Raw genomic sequence first — 20,161 nt, forward strand, 5'->3', positions numbered from 1 at the left:
GTATGTAGGGCTGAGGACAGGGCTGGAGGTGGGGGCATCTGGCTCACTGGGACATGTGGACCCATTTGAGGCCAAAGATGGGGACTGCATATGTCCCACGGACCTGGCGTCAGGCCTGGAATGCCCCCGGAAAGTACAGGTATGCCCCTGGGAAGCAAGCTTTGCCCTTCCTGTGAACATGCACAATTCCAGTTCCAATTAAACGTTATAGAAATTCTTTATTATTAGACAAAAATAGACTCTTTTTCCCCCCTTTTCATGTGCTCTCACTCTGATCTCTCTGTTTAGAGGGGAAGGCAGAGGAGGGAGTGTGGTGCTTCCCACACCTCTCTGCCCTCTCTTTGCCTTCTGGGACCTGCAGCTGGGTGGAGCTGGCTCCTCTCCAGGGCTGATGTTCTCTTGCAGGTAGGGTTGTATTGATCCCCTCCAGAGCTCAATAGCTGATGCCTCCTCACCCTTCACATGCCCATTTCTGCCATCTCACGTGCAAGGTCATCTCACTGCCCATCCACTTAGCTTAGCAGGCTGGGGGTGGGGAAGGAGAGCAGTGTCCCAGGCTCACGCCCACTCCCCATTGCTAAAGGAGGGGGCCAGCTCCCGGGTCTCCTGGGTCTAGGCCAGGGGAAGTGAGGGCTGTGGGGTGCTGGGAAGGGTGCGGTGTTTATGTGGGCTCTGAGCTTGTGGCCTTCCTTCATTTTCTCTGTCCCAGTAGAACTTTGGTGATGAAGGTGACAATGGCACCTGCAGGCTGATCTGGGTCAAGCTCTGCAAAGAGGTGACACACATTCTCCCAGGGGCTTCCTGGTTTCTTGGCTACGAAACCAAAGATCCTAGGGGTACAAAAGCAGGGTAGGGAGGGGGCTCAGGTCCCCTTTCACAGGGGACTGCAGAGCCAGGGTTGGGTAGAAAGGTTCCTCAATCCCGTGGAGGGAGGAGATTGTGCTCATGGAAAGGCTTACTTGGAGGTGGTCCCGTCAGGGTTGGTCCATCTGCAGAAGGAAAAGAACTGTGAAGGAATGTACCCCAGGAAGTAGCTACTGAATGAGGAGCTAAGGCAGGAGACTGGTCTGTGGGGCCTGATGGGCCATGGTGGGGCTATGGGAGGAAAGGGCTGGGAGGGAGGGTCACCTCCGGTCCTGAGGATCAGTGCTGGAGAAAGTGATGCTGTTCACTGGATAATGTCGGCGAAAGAAGAGCCTGTGAAGGAAGGGTCAGGATAATGCCTAGAAATTGGAGCCCCTAGGGCCTAAGTTTGGGGTTTCCCAAGGGCTCAGGACACATACTCACTTCCTTTGGTTGTCTGTCAATGTAATGCCCTGGGCTGAGACCTTGAAGTGGACAATGGCTGGTGTTGGGCGGGGGCTGCAGCTCAAAGCTGCAGAGCTGGCCCGGGCCACTGCCTGGGGGCCAGTCAGTGACTCAGTCTCCACTGAGGTCAGGTAGAGCACACTGCACGCTACAGGGGCAAGAAGTGTGTTGGGGGGATCCTTCGCCAGACCCCAGATCTGTCTCCCTCTAGTACTCCCACATCACCAGCTCTTGCACTTTCTCCTGCTAACACTGCTCAAAATGCATTAGAATTACATAGGTAACCTGTGAAAAAGGCAGATTCTGTGAATCCCCCAGATCTACAGTCAGAGATGCTGGAAGGGAGGCCTGAGAATTATTTTTATAATGAGAATCCGAACTGAAGATACCCTTTTTCAGACTCTACAAATCTTAGGCTCCCTCTGCCTGTCAGGGCCCACCCATCTCAAGGCCTTTCCGTGCCCCATGCCTATATCTTCAGTGCCCCGCTTGGTGCCCAGAGAGGGAAGGGTGGAGAGAGAAGCCCCTACCAGCGCCCTGACGCAGGAGGTCTGCCGCTGTGCTCATGTTGGGGGGCACTGGGGCCTCTGGGGCCTCCTCCAGAGGATCTAAGGGAAATGAGGGCCAACAGAGCATGTCAGTAGGGAGTAGCATTCCCTAGGAGCTGGAGAAGTAGCCTCTGCCATCCCAAGGAAAAGCAGGCTGGGAACCAGGACCCTGGATTCTACCTTTGGTTGCAGTAGACGGGGAGAGATGAGAGCAGAGATGATAAAACACCCACCTTTACTGGGAATGCGCAGGCAGCAAGGCAGGGACAGTGGGGAGATAGAATGCTGGGAGACCAGGGCGGACAGGCTGCCTATAGTGAAAGGTGAGAAACATTCTGAGGTGCTCAGCTTTCTCGCCAACTTCCTCAGATCCCTTGGCCTCCCTAAACCAACCCACGGTAGCTTCCCCAGCTCCTGCTTCTCACCAAAGTAGGGCTCACTGGGACAGCCCTTGATCTTCACCCCTTTGGGCCCAGTCTCAATGAGAAAATGGCGGACCAGCTGTTCCAAGGGGTCCCCTGAGAGACCAGGCAAGGAGAGAAGGGCTTTATTAGATTCCAAGTTCCCCTGTTCTCCCCTGCTGGGAATCTTTCCAGAGCAGGAGTCACTTCCTGTTCCTCCCCACCAAGTGGGATAACCTACCCCCACCTTCCTCGTTTTGCCTCTGTCCCTGCCCCACCCCACTCCCCTTCTCCCTCAGGTCTGGGCATCCTGTACCTTTCCAGGGCTGGGCACTGGGTGGGGGTGTAGCCACCTTGAGTGCCAGTCCATAGGCTCCTTGGAATGAATGACTGTCCCTGATCAGGAAGGCCCCAGGGTCCTTGTCCTTCAGCAGGGCGATGGCTGGGAGAGACAGGAGAAGTTTGCACAGTGGCTGACTGAGCCTCATGTAGCCCCACTCCTCTGCTAGACAGCTCCCCAGGCCATTCACCCTAATAGCTGTGGTGGTGTTGAGCATCTGAGTACATAACTTTAGCATTAACAGGGCATTGACAATGGAGTCTAAACCACCTTGGGACCAGAGCCAAGAACCACCTGCTAGTGAGAGGCTTGGCCCAGAGTAAACGCTGAGACAGGGAGGAGGCAGCAAGGACGTCAGCTAGAAGGCTGGACTGGGTCCAAAGCCCAGATAGAGCCCTAGAGGGTGTGAGGGGTGGGGAAGGCTGGCTTCTCACCTTGGTCACGGGACAGGTGTGGCTTGTACCAGAACTTGGATGTATCCTGGACAAACTTGACATTGCTCTGGCTCTCTTGCATGGGGGGCTCTAGGACAGGGAGGGACTGAGTTTGGCCCCAGGGGTCCCCAGTCACCACACCATGCCCCTCCCTGGGAAAAAGGGTTCTCTCAAGGTGGCTCCCCTTCCTACCCTCCCTCCCTCAAGGTCTTTATACCTGGGGAGTGGGGGGCATTATCTGGGAGCTGAGGTGCAAAGGTGACATGGTGACTGGTGCTCCTGGCTGGTGGTGATGCCTGCTCTGGGCCCCAGGGGCCTGGTTGTTGTCCAGGCCCCGGCAGGTGGCGCTTCTCAGGAAGTGGGGGCTGGGTAGGGCCACTGATATCATAGGATGCAGCCAGGGGGAAGGCAGGAGTGGGTGAGCTCTGAGGTGGCTCTGGGCTGGCCACAAGCCAGGGCATCTGGGTAGGCACCGGGGTAAGCGGGGACCCATCTGGGCTGTCCGGGGGGTCTCGAAGGCCCTGCCAGGGGGCATGGCGGAGGCCAGGCAGCGTGGTGGGCACAGGACCCCTTGGACTAGCACTGTCAGAGCGGCCGCCTGGGCTCCTCTCCTGAGGCCAGTCATTGGGTGAGCTGGCAGAGGAGGTTGGGGAGAAGGGGCTGGGGGCTGGAGGCTCAAGTCCACTTCTTGCTGGCAGCTCAGCAGCCTTTTCAGTGCCTCCCTGAGATACAGGTGATAAAGCCCCACCAGGACTAAGTCTCTGAGTGGGTAACAAGGTGGGGGACCTGGTGTCCTGCCGTCGGGCACTGCAAAAAGGAGGGCAGGTGGTCAGCAGGGCCTCAGCACCCCCATTGTGAGCTGTTCCCCACCCCTAGCTTTCAGTACCTGCTTGGGCAAGGAGGTTCCTGCCTACCTTTCCTTGCCCTGGACTGGGCTGCTGGTATGAAGGGGTGTAGAGGGACCAGACAGCTCTGAAGAGGCACTGCACTGGGCATCTCGGGGAGACCGAGGCAGGGTACTGTGCCCACTGGGTCCCTCCCTCCAGGACACTGGCTCAGGTGACTCTGCAGGGAAGGGGAGAAGAGAGGCTGTGAGTCAGGAACAGGCCTTCTGTCTGGCTTAGCTCTTTCTCACTCTGTGCCTTCCCCACCATCCTCCAGGACCCCCCTCTACCCTGGGCACTCCCCACTCCAGTGCCCCTTACCTGCAGATGTCAAGGATCCTGCTGGGGCGAGGTGCCCGGGCAGCGGATACCTGTCCCCTCCCTCCTCTGCAGGGATCTCGTAGCTCAGCTTCCTGGATGGTGGGTAGGGAGGGCTGCCCGGGGAAATGGAGCCAGCCCGTGGGGAGTGGGCACCAGGGCTGGGATACCCTCTGCCCTCACCTGGAGACCCACAGCTGTGAGGCACCCGGCCATAAGCTGGGCAGTAACTGGGAACTGCTCCTCCATAGCCATATGTCACAAGAGCAGAGTAGCCTGGATGCCCATATCTGCCTTCAGGGCACATGGTGTAGGAGCAGCCCTCATGCCCTTCCTCGCCTGCCTTGGGTGGCTTCAGGCAGCTGTAGTCAGGTATTGAGACATGGTGATGCCCACAGGCCGGCACCAGCAGAGGCAGTGGGTGCCCAGACCGTACTGGGTGTAGGAGAGACTTGCCAGCCTCGCTTGCCCACCCCTCTCCAGCCTCCCTCTCCAGTCGAAGCCCATATAGGGCTGTCGTGGGTAGAGCCAGCTTCTCCTCACAGGCAGGGCAGGAGCATAGGGCAGGCAGCCCAGGGTCCTCCAGGATCACCACCTCCCGGTAGCCAGGGGAGCGGTAGCTGAAGTCCCCACTGGCCGGTTTCCCCGGCTCAGGAGGGTAGGGGTACGGCCCCTCGGACAGTGATCGGCAGAGGCGCCGCTTCTCCACAGAGGCCTCGACATAGCCCTGGGTGGGCCCCTCATAGCCCCCATAGGGCAGCCGCCGCCTCTCTAGGGTTCCCTCTGGCCGGTAGTATCCCCCGTTGGGGACCCCAAAGGGTTCCCGGTAACCCTGGCGGCAGGAGCAGTGACGACTGAGGGCAGGTCTGTGGCCTGAATATGTTCCGAGGTGGGCACCTCCACCCATGGCGGGCTGCTCTTCGTCATCCAGGATAGCTGTCTCGCGCCCAGCCCCCCGGCCCCCGCTGGCCACTCCACAGCCTCCCAGGAGGCGATCTAACTCCTGGCGCTCAGCAGCCGTTGGGGGTGGCCGGCCAGGGGACTCTGTGGCTGGCTCCGTGGTCAGTGTGGATGAATGGCCAGAGTCGCTGCTGACAGACAGCAGCGGGGGTGGGGGTGGCTCTGGAGGGGGTGCAGGTGGGGTCTGGCGGGGGGCTCGCTGCACCTGGGCATAGGGACTGCCATCTAGGGGGCCACAGGTGTGGGTCAGGGAGCCTGAGTGGGGAAAGGATCAGGGAGGAAGAACGGGCAGAGAAAAGAGAGAGAATTAATGAGAGGGGACAGTGCTGGAGACTCCGGCTCAGGGGGTATCTCTTGGGAGGTGGATCTGCCTGGGGAGGAAGGACTGTGCCCCCCAAACCTTCCACCACCCCTGGGCCTGCTGCACACACCATCCACACTGTCCTCATGGTGCTGGTTGAAGTTCTCATAGGAGTCCCAGCGCACAGCGAGCTCTGTGGTGTTGTAGTCAACAGTGACCGAGGGGTCATTCCTTGGGGTGTTGCCTGCGGAAGGCCCAGGTGGTGAGGAGCAGGGAGACAGCCTTCAGCCCCAACCCCAGGCCCTGGTCTTACCTTTGATCTTCTCGGGGCTGGAGGAGAAGACAAACTCCACAGAGGCTTGGAAGGGGAATCTCTCATCTGTGAGGAATGGACAATGAGAAGCCAGGTCCCCCACCTGCCTGCCTGCCCTCACCTGGGCTCCAGCCCCCATACAAGTTGTCTCTAACTCACCAGTCCAGGCCTCATCCAGCTGGTCCTTGGGAAAGGTGAGCCGTGATCCATGGATGGTGCATGTGTGGAACTGGACTCGGAACACAAGGGTCCGGTCTGTCCCCCGGCCACCCTTGTGATAGCATGTCACCTGGGGGAGGGAAACTGGGATCAGGCCCTCATGTCTATTTACGCTTTCTCTGTGCTTCTACCCTGGGCACTGTCGGGCCCCAACTCTGCCCTGCTTCTACCTCAAGACGATCCCCATCTAGGGGACTCCCTTTTCACTCTCCAATCTGGCTTGAATTTATGATTCACCGGAGACGGTGAGACAGCAACAGCCCTTACCCCGTACCTAAGACTCCCCTTGTTGCCAAGGCCCCCTCACCATGATGTCGCCTTTGAGGAGGAGGGCTGGCTCCAGGCTGATGCAAAGCTGCTGAGGACCAGGGCCTGCAATATGACTGTGGAAGAGAGATAAAGGCAGAGCTGAATCAGAGGCCCTCAGGTGGCTGTGAAAAGTCAGGAGGGAGCTGGGAAATGGGAGTCTGAGCCCTGAGTGAGAGACCTATAGCTGAACCTCAGCTTCCCCATCTGTAAAATGGATTCCGTGGTGGTTTAGTTTTTGGGTTTAGTGGCTGGAGCTGGAGGCCCAGGTGGCTGAGGAGGTTGGAGAAAAAGGGGCCCAGGGGAGCAGAGGCTTGGGAACACAGCACTCACTAGATTCCGGATGTGTAGACAAGCTGCATGGACTGGTAGATCTTGAGAAAGGGCTGGAAGCCTGAGTTGGGGGGGTGGGGAGGGGCAAGAAGAAGGAACATGAGGGGTGCTGAGTGGAAGGGGTGGGGCATAGCCCTCATGGAGTAGCTCCCAGGTAGACTCACCTGTGCCAGGTTCAAAGGCTGGCAGCATGGGCATGAGCACATAGTGCAGGAAGAGAGGGCTACTGTTCATTCTGATGGAGCCAGACAGCAGACCACTGAAATAGCTGATATATCTGGTGGGGGGTATGTCAAGGAAAACATAAGCCCCCTCCTCTGGAGGTCCCCTTATATCATTTCAACTGTGTACAACCCCTACTCACACTTGGAAGGGTTGCCCTTCTCCTCAGTACTTCCCTCTTATTGCAGCCAGAAAGTTATTCCTTGCATTTAACCTCAATTTTTCTTGCTGCATCAAAGGTTTTGTACTTGTTGCCCCCTTTGCCCAGAATGCTCTTTCCCCCAGACCTTTGTTTTATGATATAGAGGCAGGCCCTGACCGTCTGACAAGTCTCTACCAAAAGACAGCTTTATTTTCCTCATAGCACTTGTCATCATTCAAATGATCTTGTCTATTTGTCACAGGTTTCTTGCCTTTTACACTACTAGAATGTAAGCGCCATGAGAACAGGGACCTTGTTTATCCTGAATTCTCAGCACTTGGCACAGTGCCTGGCACATCAGAAATGCACCATTAAGGTGTGCTATATGAATGAGAAAAACTTGGCCTTGGTAGCCATGGAGGGAGCTGCTCCACCAGTCCATCCCCAGCAATGCTACTCACCGGCGCTGGGAGGGCTGCAGCTCTGTGGCCACCTTGTCCTCACAGAACTTCCGCATAGTAAGAGTGGCCAGCGCCTGGTCTGCCCTGAGAAAAGCAGAGGCAGTTCAGGGGATGAGGACCTGGACTTCATCCTGGACTCTCATCCCTAAGCTCCAGGGGAGGGATGAGAGGGGCGACCCTCCCCCAAGTCTAGAGGAAGTCTAGAGGTGTGGTAAAGAGAACTAGAAACCCCATGTAAAGTCACTTTACTAGTTGTTGGACCTCAGGCAATTGTACCCTGAACTTTAGTTTCCTCATCTGTAAAACGGGGCAATAAGACCATGTTATGGGTTGAATTGTGTCCCCCCAAAGATATGTACCTCAGAATGTAACCTTATTTGGAAATAGGGTCGTTGCAGATGTAATTAGTTAAGATGTCATACTGGAGTAGGGTGAGCCCTTAATCCAATATGATTGGTGTCCTTAGAAGAAGAGAAGAGACACAGACACACAGACACACAGGAAGAGGCCATGTGACGATGAAGGCAGAGATTGGAGTGATGCAGCTGCAAGCCGAGGAGCATCAAGGATTGCTAGCCACCACCAGAAGCCAGGAAGACGCAAGGAAGGATTCTATCCATAGTCTCAGAGGGAGTGCAGCTCTGCTGACACCTCAATTTTAGACTTCTAGCCTCCGGAACTGAGATAATTAATTTCTGTTGTCTTAAGCCACTTAGTTTGTGACACTTTGTTACAGCAGCCCCAGGAAACTACTACAGATCACCTGCCAGGGACTGTGGTGAAGTACAAGTGGGGAAAAGGAGGTGTCAATGTCAAGTTTATAGTAAATGGCTCTCTGAACACAGAAGTGGGCTTCAGGGGAGATGGGTTCCTCAATGACCAGTTAGAGGAAGGGCCATTGAGGAAGGGGACACTTGGGCGGGGAAGCCTCACCCTGCAGAGATCTTGCTGTAGTGCATGTAGGCAGAGACAATGACCCCGAGCTTGCTCTTGCTCCCCTGAGAATAGAGACAGGGATGGAGGGCCTGCTGGGGCCCCCGGCTGAGGGCACCCCAGCCCTTCAAACCCAAAGATCCAGCCCACCTTGCAATACAGTACAACCACATGCTGTGGGTCAGCACTGAGCCAGGTCTCCATGGCTTTGCAGATGGAGCACAGCTTGTCCAAAGGGGGTGCGTGCAGCTCAGGCCAGCCAAAGTCCTGGACCTAGGGATGGAAGTGTGGGGGTGGGGGCCATAAATGAAGAGAGATGGATGAAAAAGGGACAGGGTCTAGAGGTCTGGGGCAAGGTCAACCAACCTACTGGCTGTCCACAACATCCTCAACACTTTCCTCACTTTTACAATGGGTTGATACCTGCTGCACCATGCTGTGGGGTGTCTCAAGTATATGGCATATGGGAAAGTTCTTAAGAGTGAAGAAGATGCCAAGTGCTACTATTAATAACGAGGAAGCTGGAGACTTCTGGGTGGGGGGGGGATTCGGGTTAACGGCTTTAATCCCCTCCTACCTTGGGGTTTAGGCGAGTCAGATCATGTCTTTTCTCTGAAAGGTTGAAGAGCTGCAAGAAATTGGGGGGCTTTAGATGGAAGTGACCTCAAGAAGCGGGGCACGGCGATGGATGGAGGTGCTGTCACCCACTGTGACCCTGTCTTTCTTCAAAATGAGGAAGTTACTAAGGCCCTGCCCAGCAGTGGCAGCCCGATGGTCTTCGCTCCCAGTCGGTGTCCACTGCTCCTCCGGGCCCCGCCTCCGAGGGTTTGACATCAGCGTGTAGCCAGGGCCCATCTGGATTTCCCAGCTCTCTCATTAGCTGATTGCGGCAGGCCCCGCCCCTCACCAGGTACTGGTCACGGTGCTTGGATTGCAGCACGTGAGCCAGCTCACGCAGGTGGCCTCGGTGTCGCTGCTCGTCGGGCCGTGCAGGGAAGGCGGCGGCCAGTATCCGCTCAGTCACGTAAGTGAGGTCCAGGTCCCAGCGGCGCTCCATGAGTGGGTCCAGGCTGAAGCTCCTGGAAAGGGGAGAAGCCTGCATAAGAAACGGAGGGGCGGGCTCCTAGAGAGGTCTAGTATAATGGAAGGGTGTCTGGACCGAGGCAGGTGAAGCCTCCCGGGTCCCGAAAATGAGTGGAATCACCTGGGAAAGGGGGAGGAGGGCTGTCCCAGAGAACTTCGTTGGGGGTCTGAGACCCGCGGAAAGGGCTCATGTGGGATCACTCCCGGGGCCCTCACTTACCTGGGCAGAGTGCTGCGCTGCTTTGAGTGGTTCAAAGACTTGGTGGATCCCTGGTGGATAAGATGAGATGATGCGCATCTCTCTGGGTGCCCCACCACCCCCACCACTCTAGGCTCCCCACTCCAGAGTTCCATGAACTTTTGTCCCCAGAAGAAACGTAGGTCCTTATTCCCAGAGCTACCTTCTTCCACCCTTTCTCCAGCATCACCTTACCAGGTGCTCTATGCGCCTCACGGGGGCTGTGTTTCTCCGCTAGAGGGAGATGGGGGAGGAAAGGGAGTGGTTAGGGCAGGGGCAAGGACCAGTCTGGGTCTGGGGATAATGGAGACAGCCTGCCAGGGTCCCTTGTGAGGGCTGTATTGGGCAAGGAGAGAAGAATCCTAGTCCCAGCAGGTCCAGAGGACAAGAAGAACAGAGGGCCCAGACGTATTTTCCCTTTCCCTCAGGTTGACCAATATCCACAGCAGTCTATTCAAGGTAACCTCCCCCCCACCCGACCTTTGGACACTGAAGCCAGGTTCCTTGCCTCCCCCACCCCATCCCAGAGCACACTCACCAGCTCCGCAGGAGGCAAGGCCTGACAGGACGAAGTCACCTGAAAGAAGACCCGAGTGAGAGGCTAAGCTCCTGGTGAAATGGGCTCTCCTGGGCTTGAGGATGGGGCCACCCCTCAGTTTCAGCAAGAAGGTGGAGGGGCTGTCAGGAGATGGGCACGGGCTCCAGCTGAGGTTCCTCTATTTAAGGGAGCCTCCCCTCTGGCCTCTCGGTCCCCCACCCCCACGTCCCCCACTTGTTGCTCTTGGCTCTTAGCCCCATGCCCACACAGACCCCCATTCATCCAGCTACAGGGCAGGAGTTATATATAGAGCCATACAGGCAGGCCATGGCCAGGGACGGACACTGGCCTCTTTCACCAGTAGACCCCACCCTTGGGCACAGAGCTCCCCAAAGCCAGCTCCAAGGCCCTGGGAACCCCTGCACTGCAGGAAGGGGACCAAAGAACCTCCTCATGATGGGGCTCGCAGGTCCCCAGTTGACAATGGGGACAAGCTGATGTCTATAGCTTGTACCTTCTGCCCAGCCTCTCGAGGGCCCAGGATGAGACCTACCCAGGCATCCTGAGGCCCCTTCCCCAGAGGGAAGGCACAGCCCATCCGGCTGCCCAGTCTCTGAAATCCTGCTCCCCTACCCACCCACCCCACCCTTCCTCCTCCTCATTCTCCTCCTCTTCCCCACCCCCACCCTCTCGCCAGCTGCAGCCTGGGCACAGCACCAAGACAAACGCTGTCGCTGTCTCGTCCACTCGCCTGGGCCAGCCCTCCAGGGGGTGGAGTAGGGTGGTTCTTAAAGGGCCCTGTGCAGCACCCTCTCCCACCCCAACAGGGGTTCCCCAATGATGAGAGGAGTGGAGGGTTGATGTCAGTGTAGCTAGAGAACCCTGTTTCAGAGGAAGAAGGGACCTGGTCCCCCTCCCCCGCCAGATACTCACCTTTGCTTCACATTTTCTGTGTGTGGCCACCTTGCAGACTAGAGGAGGGTAGGGAGAAGAGGGGTTAGCAGGGGTCTATAGGGACAGCAGAAGAGGTGGCCCTCTCCCATCTCTCCAGGCCCTAGAACCAGACCCTGGGACTTCCAGGACTGCACTGAGATGGGGTGAGGGAACAGGGGCAAAGAATGGCAGTGGGGTACTACTTCCCAGGTCAGGATGGGAGAGAGTTAGGATAACGTTCTAGGGTGGGTGGGGGTGATGAGGAAGGGGGTGAGAAAAGCCACCAGTCACAGGTCAGGGTGGGAAGGTATTGGAGAATATTGGGTCTCCTGCTTTGCTGGGAGTGTCTGTCATGGGGAGCAAGGGCTGTTTGGAACGGAGACAGCTGCCTCTCTGCTCTCATGTTGCCCAGTCAAGGGGCGGCACGCACATTATGATTTATGTTCTGTGCATCTGCCAGCTGGAGTTGTGTGACACAGTCATGCTGGGTGGAGGCTCTTAGAGTCACAGAACAGGGTGCCTCACCTTTGCACGAGACACCTGTCCCATCGATGGTCACCTTACACACTGCACAGACTGGCGGTTTCTTCCGGAAAACCTTCTCCCGGAAGCTATGCGGCTCAGCTTTCCTAGGCTGGGTGAAGGGACAGACACAGACAGAGGTGTCCATTCCCAGCTGGCCCATCTCTGGGACTGAGCCAAGATCTTTGCACTATACTGGTTCCTTTCTTCCTCCATCCCAATTAAAGTCCCCAAACTTGTTGGACACACTTGGCTATAGTTGTTTCCAGCCAGTTGTGGGGCCTCTCCTCTACAGTACATGAAAGCTGGCCCCTTGTGTCACTGTCACTGGGTCAGTTCTTCCCCAAGGGATCACTTAGGCCCCTCATGTGGCCCTGGCGTGTGATACCCTTGTGGTCACTGCCACCCCAAACCCGAGAGATTTCCTCCAGGTAGGGGTGCTCTCTAACTCCTAGGGGTTCCTGTTTCTCCTCCCATCTTGCCTTCCTCGGATGGGGGCCCATGTACACGGTGAGCAGCAGGGGGTCCAGAAATGAAATGTAGGATGTCAGTCACATAGCACTCAGACTGACCTGGCAGGGAGTGGCCTCAGCCAGCTCTGCTCCCTTGACTCCTGCTGTCCCCATGCTCTAGGCAGCTGACATTCCCTCCCCTCCCCAGAACATGTTTACTCATTGTGCACTGAGGCGGCAGGCAGCAGTTGTGTAAGGAGGCGGGTGGCAATACTGAAAGGAGAGGCAGAGGCATGACATCGGGGAAAATATTGAGCTGCCTCGCTACTTCTGGCTGTAGGGAACACCCCATTATTTGAGGAGGGTCAAGTGGGATTTCAGCATTGAATGGGGGAGGGGAGTGGACCAGGTGCTGTGTTGGGCCCCTTCCCACCCAGAGGTGCAGTGAAGCAGGAGGCTGGGATGCCCGCTGTGGCCCAGGCCTCCTCCTACAGTCTCATCCCTCCCACTGTGGTTCACTCCTCCCATCCTGTCTGGGGACCATTTACCTCCTTGCCTCCTCTCTCTTCTACCCATTTTTCTCCTCCTCTGGAGTTCAAGTTCCTGCCCTATGCCCCTTTTATAGTATTGTTTCATGTTGCCCTGGGCTGCCACTTTTAGGGTAAGACTGAGAAAATGTGGAGAAAGGGAGTGATGGGGCCTCTACGCCTCCCAGCTCGGGGACCTAGGCAGCACCTCTGGTCTCTTGGCTGTCTATCCCTGAAGCAGCTGGATTAAACTAGTAGCTGAACTCTCCTGGGCTGGATCAACCTTGCCAGACCCACTAGGAAACTTGGGCACAACTAGTATGAACAGCACACACAGATGATGTCAGCGGAAAGCAAACCCCTAGCGTCTAAGGCACTCCTGAGACCTGGCCACCTCTTTTTTTTTCCTTCGCCAACCCACCCCATTTCTCCCAAACCTCTTGGCTTAGGGAAGGGGCCTGATCTCAGCCCTGCTCTGGGGATCCAGGATGGTACCCGGAAAGGTCCTACAATGAAGTATGCCTGGAGGGTATATGGGGGGCCACGACCATGAGGTTTGGCCTGGGCTAGGGCAGGGAGGTGATAGAGGAGCCAAAACAGACACCAGGTTCTGCTCTAATCCAAACTTCTGCTGTTCACACCACAACCCTGGCAACCTCAAAGGGGCAGAATGAGGGGGATGCAGGGCAAAGGGAGAAGGCTGAGGGGGAGGGTCTGGCCTGAGTCCTGGACCCCTCCTCCACTGCCCACACCTCCACCCCACCCCTCCTCTGCCCAGCTAGTGGGCACTCCTACCCTGCTGGTGGCCCGGCTGCTGTCCCTCCGCCCCAGGGCTCTGAGCAGCCTCTCCACGGGGCCGCTGGACTTCATGGTGTCCGGCTGGCTGCAGTGCCGGCCACGGAGCCAGAACAATGCTGGGGCCTGGCCTGGGGCTTCCTGGAAGCAGCCTGGCGGAGGCAGCCGCTTCCCTTGGGTGGAGGGTAGGCTGTCTGGCTGGTGTGAGGAGAAGCCCAGCCCTGGAAGTGGAGGGGAGTACAGGCGGGAAGGGGGCAGGTCGCTGCTCCAGGAAGTGGGGTGGGGGAGGATGTGGGGGAGGCCAGGAGATCAGATTCCCAGGATCTACCCTGCTGGGAGTGTCAACCCAGCATCTTTTGCCCTCCACACTCCCTGCTCTGGAGCTGCCCCATGCCCAGGGATTCGCCCCATCCAGGGATCTGCTGGGATCCGGAGATCCAGTCACTAGTGGGGCAGGGCAAGGTGGGGGCAGGGTAGGAATTTAGGTCTTAGGGCAGGGCTCAAGGGCCAGTGGGGAACACCGTGTCCTGGCCAGGCCAGCCTCCCAGCCAGAACTCTCAGGCTCTCTGGGGACTTCCAGTGAGGACGGAGGGAAGCTGGGAGTCACTACTCCAGCCAGCTGAGGGTCAGGGAAAATGGGACTGAGGGCTAGCTTCCTGCCTCAGTTTCACTGGTTGTGAAGTAGGAAAAGGAAAATGAGCCCGCCTTTCCCTGTTCCCCATTCACACTGGAAGGCAAATTCCAGCTAGAAGACAGCTTTGCCCACAGGAGTGATCCATTCTCCTGCCACAGCCCAAGGCATTTGAGTCCCTTCTCCTGAGAGCTCCCAGCTGCTCAGCTCCTGACAGTTCCCCACTCACTCATTTCCTGGGCTTGTTTCTTACTGATATCTCAGATCCCTAGGCCGTCTTTGGAGCCCTGCCACTTGGGCCCTCTACCCCAGGCCCTAGGGCTGCCTCCCTCCCCCAAAGCCTGAGTACTACCTTCATGGCTTTCCCAGTTCTGCTCTTCTTCCTTAGCAGCTGTTCTAGGACTTGAGGACTGGACAGGAGGTCCCCCTCCCAACGCATACTCCACCCCACTCCGTGGGCCTCCTGCCTCCCTCCTGGGAACAAGGCCAACTTCCTGTCCTGGGAGTCAAGGGAAAGAAGTAGATTGGGGCCTTGGAAAGAGGGGTAGCAATCTTCCGAAGATATAAGGGGTTAATGGCCTGGGGGTCCTCAGCCCCAAGCCTTGGAAGGCAGAGCCTTGAACCAGCTGTCACTTGAATGTGCAAATATGCCCCCCCCCCATTTGCATGGTGTTTACTGAATGTCCCAGAGCTCAGGCAACTCCCCCAGCTGGGCAGCTCCCACCAGGTCCTTAGATTTCCCTCTCCCTCCCTCATGCCCATGGAGCTGGTCTAATCTTGCCTTCTCTGGCATGAGCCCCCTTGTGAGAGTCTCACTCAGGACACTTCCCTGGACCTGCTTGGGCTGAGCCTAGCCTGAGGCTTCTCCCTTGAAGCACTAATTCTCCTTCCAGGTTAAGATGTCTGTCTCCAGGGTACCTTGGCCAGAGGGAGGCATCTGTGTGGTGGAGCCTGGGCCCCTAGCCTGTAATTAGAGAGGGGCACTGGCTCTGCAACCCACTCCCACCCCACCAGCTCTGGCTGGTTCCCAGGACATTCCAGGCCCCTGGCCAGTGTGGGCAACTGTGCCTGGCCATGTCCAGTCCTTAGCCCTGCTGGAGGGAGGAGGGGCACTGTAGAGGGATGGGTGCCTTTCTCTGCTCCTATTGCTCATACCCTGACCCAGACCCCTCTAGCATGCTTCTTTCTACTCCTGCTGCTTCCAGAGGGGAATCAGTCACCCTCACCTGCAACAGGTCTGCAAACATCCTGATTCTTGTTCTTCACCTGGGTGGCTCACTATAACTAACCCCTGTGCTGGGTGGCTAGGGAAGCATGACTTTGAGTCCCCACTCTTTGAGGCACCTCTGAGGGAAGATGGAGATGGAAGAGCGCTGATCCCTCAGCGGATGCTGAGAGGAAAAGTAGCTCTCTGGGACAGGGCTGGGAAGGCATGGCCAGACCCCCGAGGACCCTCACCCTCCTCCTGCCTGGAACATTCCAGAGCCTGTCAGCTTCTCCCCCAGCCTGGTCCCCTTACACTCCAAAGCTTCTGGTTTGTTTGGAGAAACCCCTCCACCCACACTCCCCCTTCCTGGAAATAGCTGTGGTTGGATGAGAGGCTGGGAGCCCGGCGCCACAGAGGAGGGGTGAGGCCCAGGGAAGAGCGAGGGAGGAAGGCGGGTATGTGGGAGTGCCCAGAGGATCTGGAGAATAGAGAGTAGCTGCACAAGGGGGCCGAAGAGTGGGGCTGGAAAGTCCTTATCAGCCTCATCTGGGCCTGCTTTCTGCCTCAGCTTCCCCAGATGTGAAGTAGAAAAGGAAAACCCTCACACGCACTTTCAGGCCAGGGCCTGCGAGAGCCGCCAGTTACCACCCGGGCTCCAGGGCCTGTGCGGAGGAACACGCCCCACGGCGCTCGAGGAGCGGCGCTCGGTGAGGGCGTGCGCGCGTGCGTGGCGAGACGGAGCAGTACCATGCGCAGGCGGCGTGTGCGCACCAGGACACGCGAAGCGTGACGACCGTGACCGGAGTGTGACCGCGGCCTGCGCCCCGCCCCCTGGTCACCTTCCCGGCTGCCAGCTATCCCGGCTCCCTTCGGCCCGCTGGATCTTCAATCCTTGATCCCCAGCCCCGGGGCTCCTGCCCCGCTCTCCCTCGAGCTCCGGCGGCCCCGCGCCCCCTGGCGACCGCCCCCGGCACTGCCCTCCGGCCGTGACGCACACGCCGTCGCCCTCCCGCCCCGCGCGGCGCGGCCACTCACCTGCGGGGGGCGCCCGGCGGGGCGGGGGCGCGGCGGGGCGGGGCAGCAGCAGGGGGAGCCCCCGGGCCAGCCCATCCTAGCCGGGCCCGCGCGGAGCCGCCGCGCGGGAGGCGCAGGAGGCGGGAGCGGGCGCCGCGCTCCTTGGCTCCCTCCCGCCCCACCGCACCCGTGTCGTCTTCTCCTCCCTCCCGGCTTGTTCCCCTCCCTCCTGCCCAGCTCCAATCCCCACCTTCCGCCCGCTCCCGCCCTTCGCCCTCCTCCTCTCCCTCTTCTCTCCCCACCTTCTTCTGCGAACCCCGCTCACAAAGAGCTGAGAGGAAGGAGGAGCGCAGAGACTCCGAGGGACGCTCGGAGAGGGGAAAAGAGATAGGGAGAGATTTTGAGGAAGGTGGATACAAAAGACACAGGGACAGGAAAATCTCAGGGAGAGGGTGACCTGGCAGGACACAGGCCAAAAAACCATACGAGCCAAACACTCAGAAAAAAGGTAGACACATAGGTCCAGAAGGCACTATAAACAGAGTACAGCGAAATGCCTCGGCCTTTCTCAGCCTGGGCCCTTCACAGGAGTGAATTTGGGATTGGGTCTGACCTCGAAGTCAGGACTCATCTGCGGCCTGGCCTGGCGGGGCTAGCGCCACCTATCCACGGAAGCCCTAGATTCAGATGAAGATACCTGCTGTCACTTGTATTAGTCTCTGGACACCGTTTCCTGGTTTTCTGACTCATGGAAGACTTCTCAGGTCTCACCTGTTCTCCCCATCAAGTCCAACTCCCCACCACCACCAAGCAGCTCCAGTTCATCCATCGCCCTGGTTTGCAGCTGGACAGTCACTCTCACTCCTTAGGAGACTTCTATCAAAAAGTTTTCCTCATTTAACTCAAGCCCCAGGCTTCCCAATGGACGTGGAAGTTCATTCTGTGGTCTAACCTCATTCCCTTGTTTTGCAGTGTCTGAGAGAAAGATAGAAGGGATGTCTTTCTAGAAGCTCTGAATCTATTCCCATTCCCAGATCCCCAAATGTTCTTGAGCAGTGAGCACTTCCTGCAATTTTCCCCCTCCCTTACCCCTCCCCACTGAATTTTCCATGATGAAAATGGAGGGGGCGGGGGGGGGGGAGGATTTCTGAGGAGCCAGTGCCCAAGGCCCAATGCCCAATGCCTGCTTAAAGCAGCCAGTACCACACTAGCTCTAAGGACCTCCAACCCTCTATCCTTTTTGTGCTCATCTTGCCTTTGGCAAAGGCTGGGAAGTCTGGTTCTGATTACTAGGGGGTGGAGCACCTGATTCCAATCTGTCCAGTCTGGTAACAGGGAAGAGGTTGTGAAGCAGTGCATGGTGACAGTGTGGGTCTCCCAGAGACTGGCATTTGGGATGTGGCTGGGACTGAGGAGCTTTTATCTTACTGCTCTTGTTCAATAGGCAGTTTCAGATGTTAGAGCAGTCACGGGGCTCTGGAAGAGGGGCTGGGGGATTGGAATGGAACTGTGGAGAGAAGAGGTTGGGAGGAAGGAAAGAAGGCAGGAGTTAGGAGAGCAAAAGGGATCAGAGGGTACTGGGATAGGGGCAGGACTGAAGGTCATCCTACATATTTTGGCAAGATTTGATTATGTAATTTAGGTATGAAAATTTTTTCTTCGGAGTGTACGCTAGTTCTTTTAACACCTTGCCTGTCTCAGAGTTCATTAGGGCCTTTGGGTGGGCCCTGGGATACATGCTAAGGGGGCAGGCTCTAATCTCTAAAGGTTCCAAGAGAGACTGAGACTCAAAGAGGCACTTGATTGGATCCTAGAATGGTGGGCAGGGCTAGAGCATCCCAGTCAAACTGGTGTTGCTGTCCCTAAAGAAAAACCCCTTTTGAGGTTCCGAAGAATTGGAAGAAGGTCATAGACGGGTATGACCAGCTCAGACTTCATGCCTGCTATCAACGCAGGGACCCGCGGGGAAGGAGGCTGGAGGAAAGAGGCTGTAGAGAGTGAAAAATTATACAGGAAGTGACTTGGTGGGAAATAAAAATTGGTGGCACATGGGGCCAGCCAGGTGTCCTAAGGACTAGGAGGTTCAGAAAGGAGAAAGGGAAGAGAAAAGCCAGGATGTTAGTAAAGGTGAAGTAATTTCAGTAACACCTTCTGTCCCTCCCTCCATGTAGGTTCTTACCTTGTATATGCAGAGGGCAGCCGATCTCGGCCATGAAGACTGAAACCCCTCTTCCATGGTCTGGGGTGATCTCATGCCCGTAACCCAGTACACTGAGATCCTTGGTGTGGGGGGCTAAGGAGGGCACTGAGTGTTGGAAGAGCACTAAGTCAGGGGAACTTCAGAGGAGGGCTGGGTGCTGGGAACCAGGAAGAGTGGGGGAAGGGGCAGAGAGCTGAATCCAGAGGCGGATCTCCTGCCTGAGGACAGAGCATGTATTGTCTAAGCAGGAGGTTGCTGCAGCTGGTTGGGGAGCAGCACAGCTTGCTTCATCCTAACTCCTTTTTGGTGAGGTGGGAGGGTGAAGGAAGGCGAGTTCCCCCTTCACTTGTGGCCCTATGAGCTACAATGCTTGCTGAGAAACAAAGTTTTACTTGAGAAATAATGCTTCTCAGGAGATGTGCAGCTCTCCCACTTCCTGAGAAACCAGATGCTGTGAGCTCACTTAGCACTTGTGACGTCCTTGGCTCCAACTGGGACCCTCACTGCCTTGGGATCCAGTGCCTAGTGCTTGATTCTATTTAGGAGAAACGAGGCTATATTATGTGGCCTCTTACACACATGGGACCCAACCAACCTAAAGTAAACCCTTGTTAAGTAGGATGCCATCCCTGCACCCTCTGGTCACTCAAAATTGGCTTCTGAGAGGATCCACACATCTTCATGACTGAGGATGACAGGCATACCAGTGCTTACCTTTCTCTTGACTTTACCCTCTTGTGACACAGCAGAGGGTACTTTTCTGTGTCCATCCAACATAAACCTTAAAGGTAGCCTTTTGCAATTCTATTCTCTACTTCCTATCATCATTCACCCAGACCTCAGTATTACAGTGAGATGAGTGGCTCGAAACAAAGGCTTGTAGGTGACCGAGACTGATTCTTGCAGTTAAGCAAGCCTGCCTTGTAGGTTCTGCAGGTAGGGAGGGGCTTTTCCCTCCCTCCCTAAACCCACATGGATAGGCTACATGCACACTGAGCCTCTTATCCTTCAACTGTGAAGAGATCAATGCACTGGCAGGAAATTAGAACAGCTGCTGCAATTGGCCCTGGAAAACCACTTGTGTAACTATGCTCCCACCCCCCTTTCTCCTTGGCTCAGAGTCCCAAAAATTGTTGACTGAGGTTTCCTGGGCTGTGCTCCACCCCCTTGTGACCTTAAGGATTCTCTGCCACTCTCCTAACCTCTTTCCTGCCTTGCAACAATGAACGGTCTGTCCAATGTTTGGAAAATTCCCACTAAGTCTGAGCGAGATTAAGAGAAAAGTAGCTTCAGCTATAACCCAAACCAGCTTGTCAACCAGACCACTATTCTGCGTGTGCAGCATAACCTGGGAAAGCACAGGTAGCACCATTCCACACTGCTGAAAACTGGAGGTCTATGGAGGCCCTGCCTCAAAGACATGAGGATTTATCCCCAGCGCTCCTACTTCATCTTAAACAAAAAGGATAGGAAATAGACTGCAGATATGCTCAAATGATATTAAGTCACATCATGCAAAAATACTGGAGGGTAGCAGATGTGAATTCCCAGTTCTTGGGCCTTAACAGCCTCCTCTTGTAACCCCACCCTTTGTACTT

General features: G+C 56.7%; 1 protein-coding gene across 3 annotated transcripts; it reads right to left on the minus strand.

Annotated features, from left to right (window-relative positions):
* Nucleotides 1–192: 192 nt before the first annotated feature.
* On the minus strand, nucleotides 193–16,516 carry TNS2 (tensin 2). Of its 3 annotated transcripts, none has more exons than XM_036236089.1 (29): nucleotides 16,385–16,516; nucleotides 11,741–11,849; nucleotides 11,216–11,253; nucleotides 10,283–10,321; nucleotides 9,940–9,978; nucleotides 9,727–9,776; nucleotides 9,331–9,502; nucleotides 9,001–9,051; nucleotides 8,574–8,696; nucleotides 8,424–8,488; nucleotides 7,491–7,574; nucleotides 6,830–6,942; nucleotides 6,666–6,726; nucleotides 6,334–6,409; nucleotides 5,967–6,096; nucleotides 5,808–5,873; nucleotides 5,625–5,738; nucleotides 4,237–5,448; nucleotides 3,946–4,096; nucleotides 3,249–3,838; nucleotides 3,032–3,121; nucleotides 2,574–2,699; nucleotides 2,282–2,374; nucleotides 2,090–2,167; nucleotides 1,839–1,916; nucleotides 1,288–1,456; nucleotides 1,129–1,197; nucleotides 960–989; nucleotides 193–830 (listed from the first exon to the last, which is right to left on the minus strand). In XM_036236089.1, the coding sequence occupies exons 1-29, from the start codon at nucleotides 16,457–16,459 to the stop codon at nucleotides 692–694; spliced, it is 4,230 nt and encodes a 1,409-aa protein (XP_036091982.1). In that variant the 5' UTR covers nucleotides 16,460–16,516; the 3' UTR covers nucleotides 193–691. The 3 variants fall into 3 exon arrangements, with proteins under 3 accessions (XP_036091982.1, XP_015998168.2, XP_015998169.2); XM_016142682.2 differs by lacking the exon at nucleotides 16,385–16,516 and adding an exon at nucleotides 14,495–14,785; XM_016142683.2 differs by lacking the exon at nucleotides 16,385–16,516 and adding an exon at nucleotides 13,512–14,475.
* Between the last annotated feature and the right edge of the window lie 3,645 nt (nucleotides 16,517–20,161).

This window comes from Rousettus aegyptiacus, unplaced genomic scaffold, assembly GCF_014176215.1.
Source record: "Rousettus aegyptiacus isolate mRouAeg1 unplaced genomic scaffold, mRouAeg1.p scaffold_m13_p_2, whole genome shotgun sequence".
In the NCBI taxonomy this organism is placed as follows: Eukaryota; Metazoa; Chordata; class Mammalia; order Chiroptera; family Pteropodidae; genus Rousettus; species Rousettus aegyptiacus.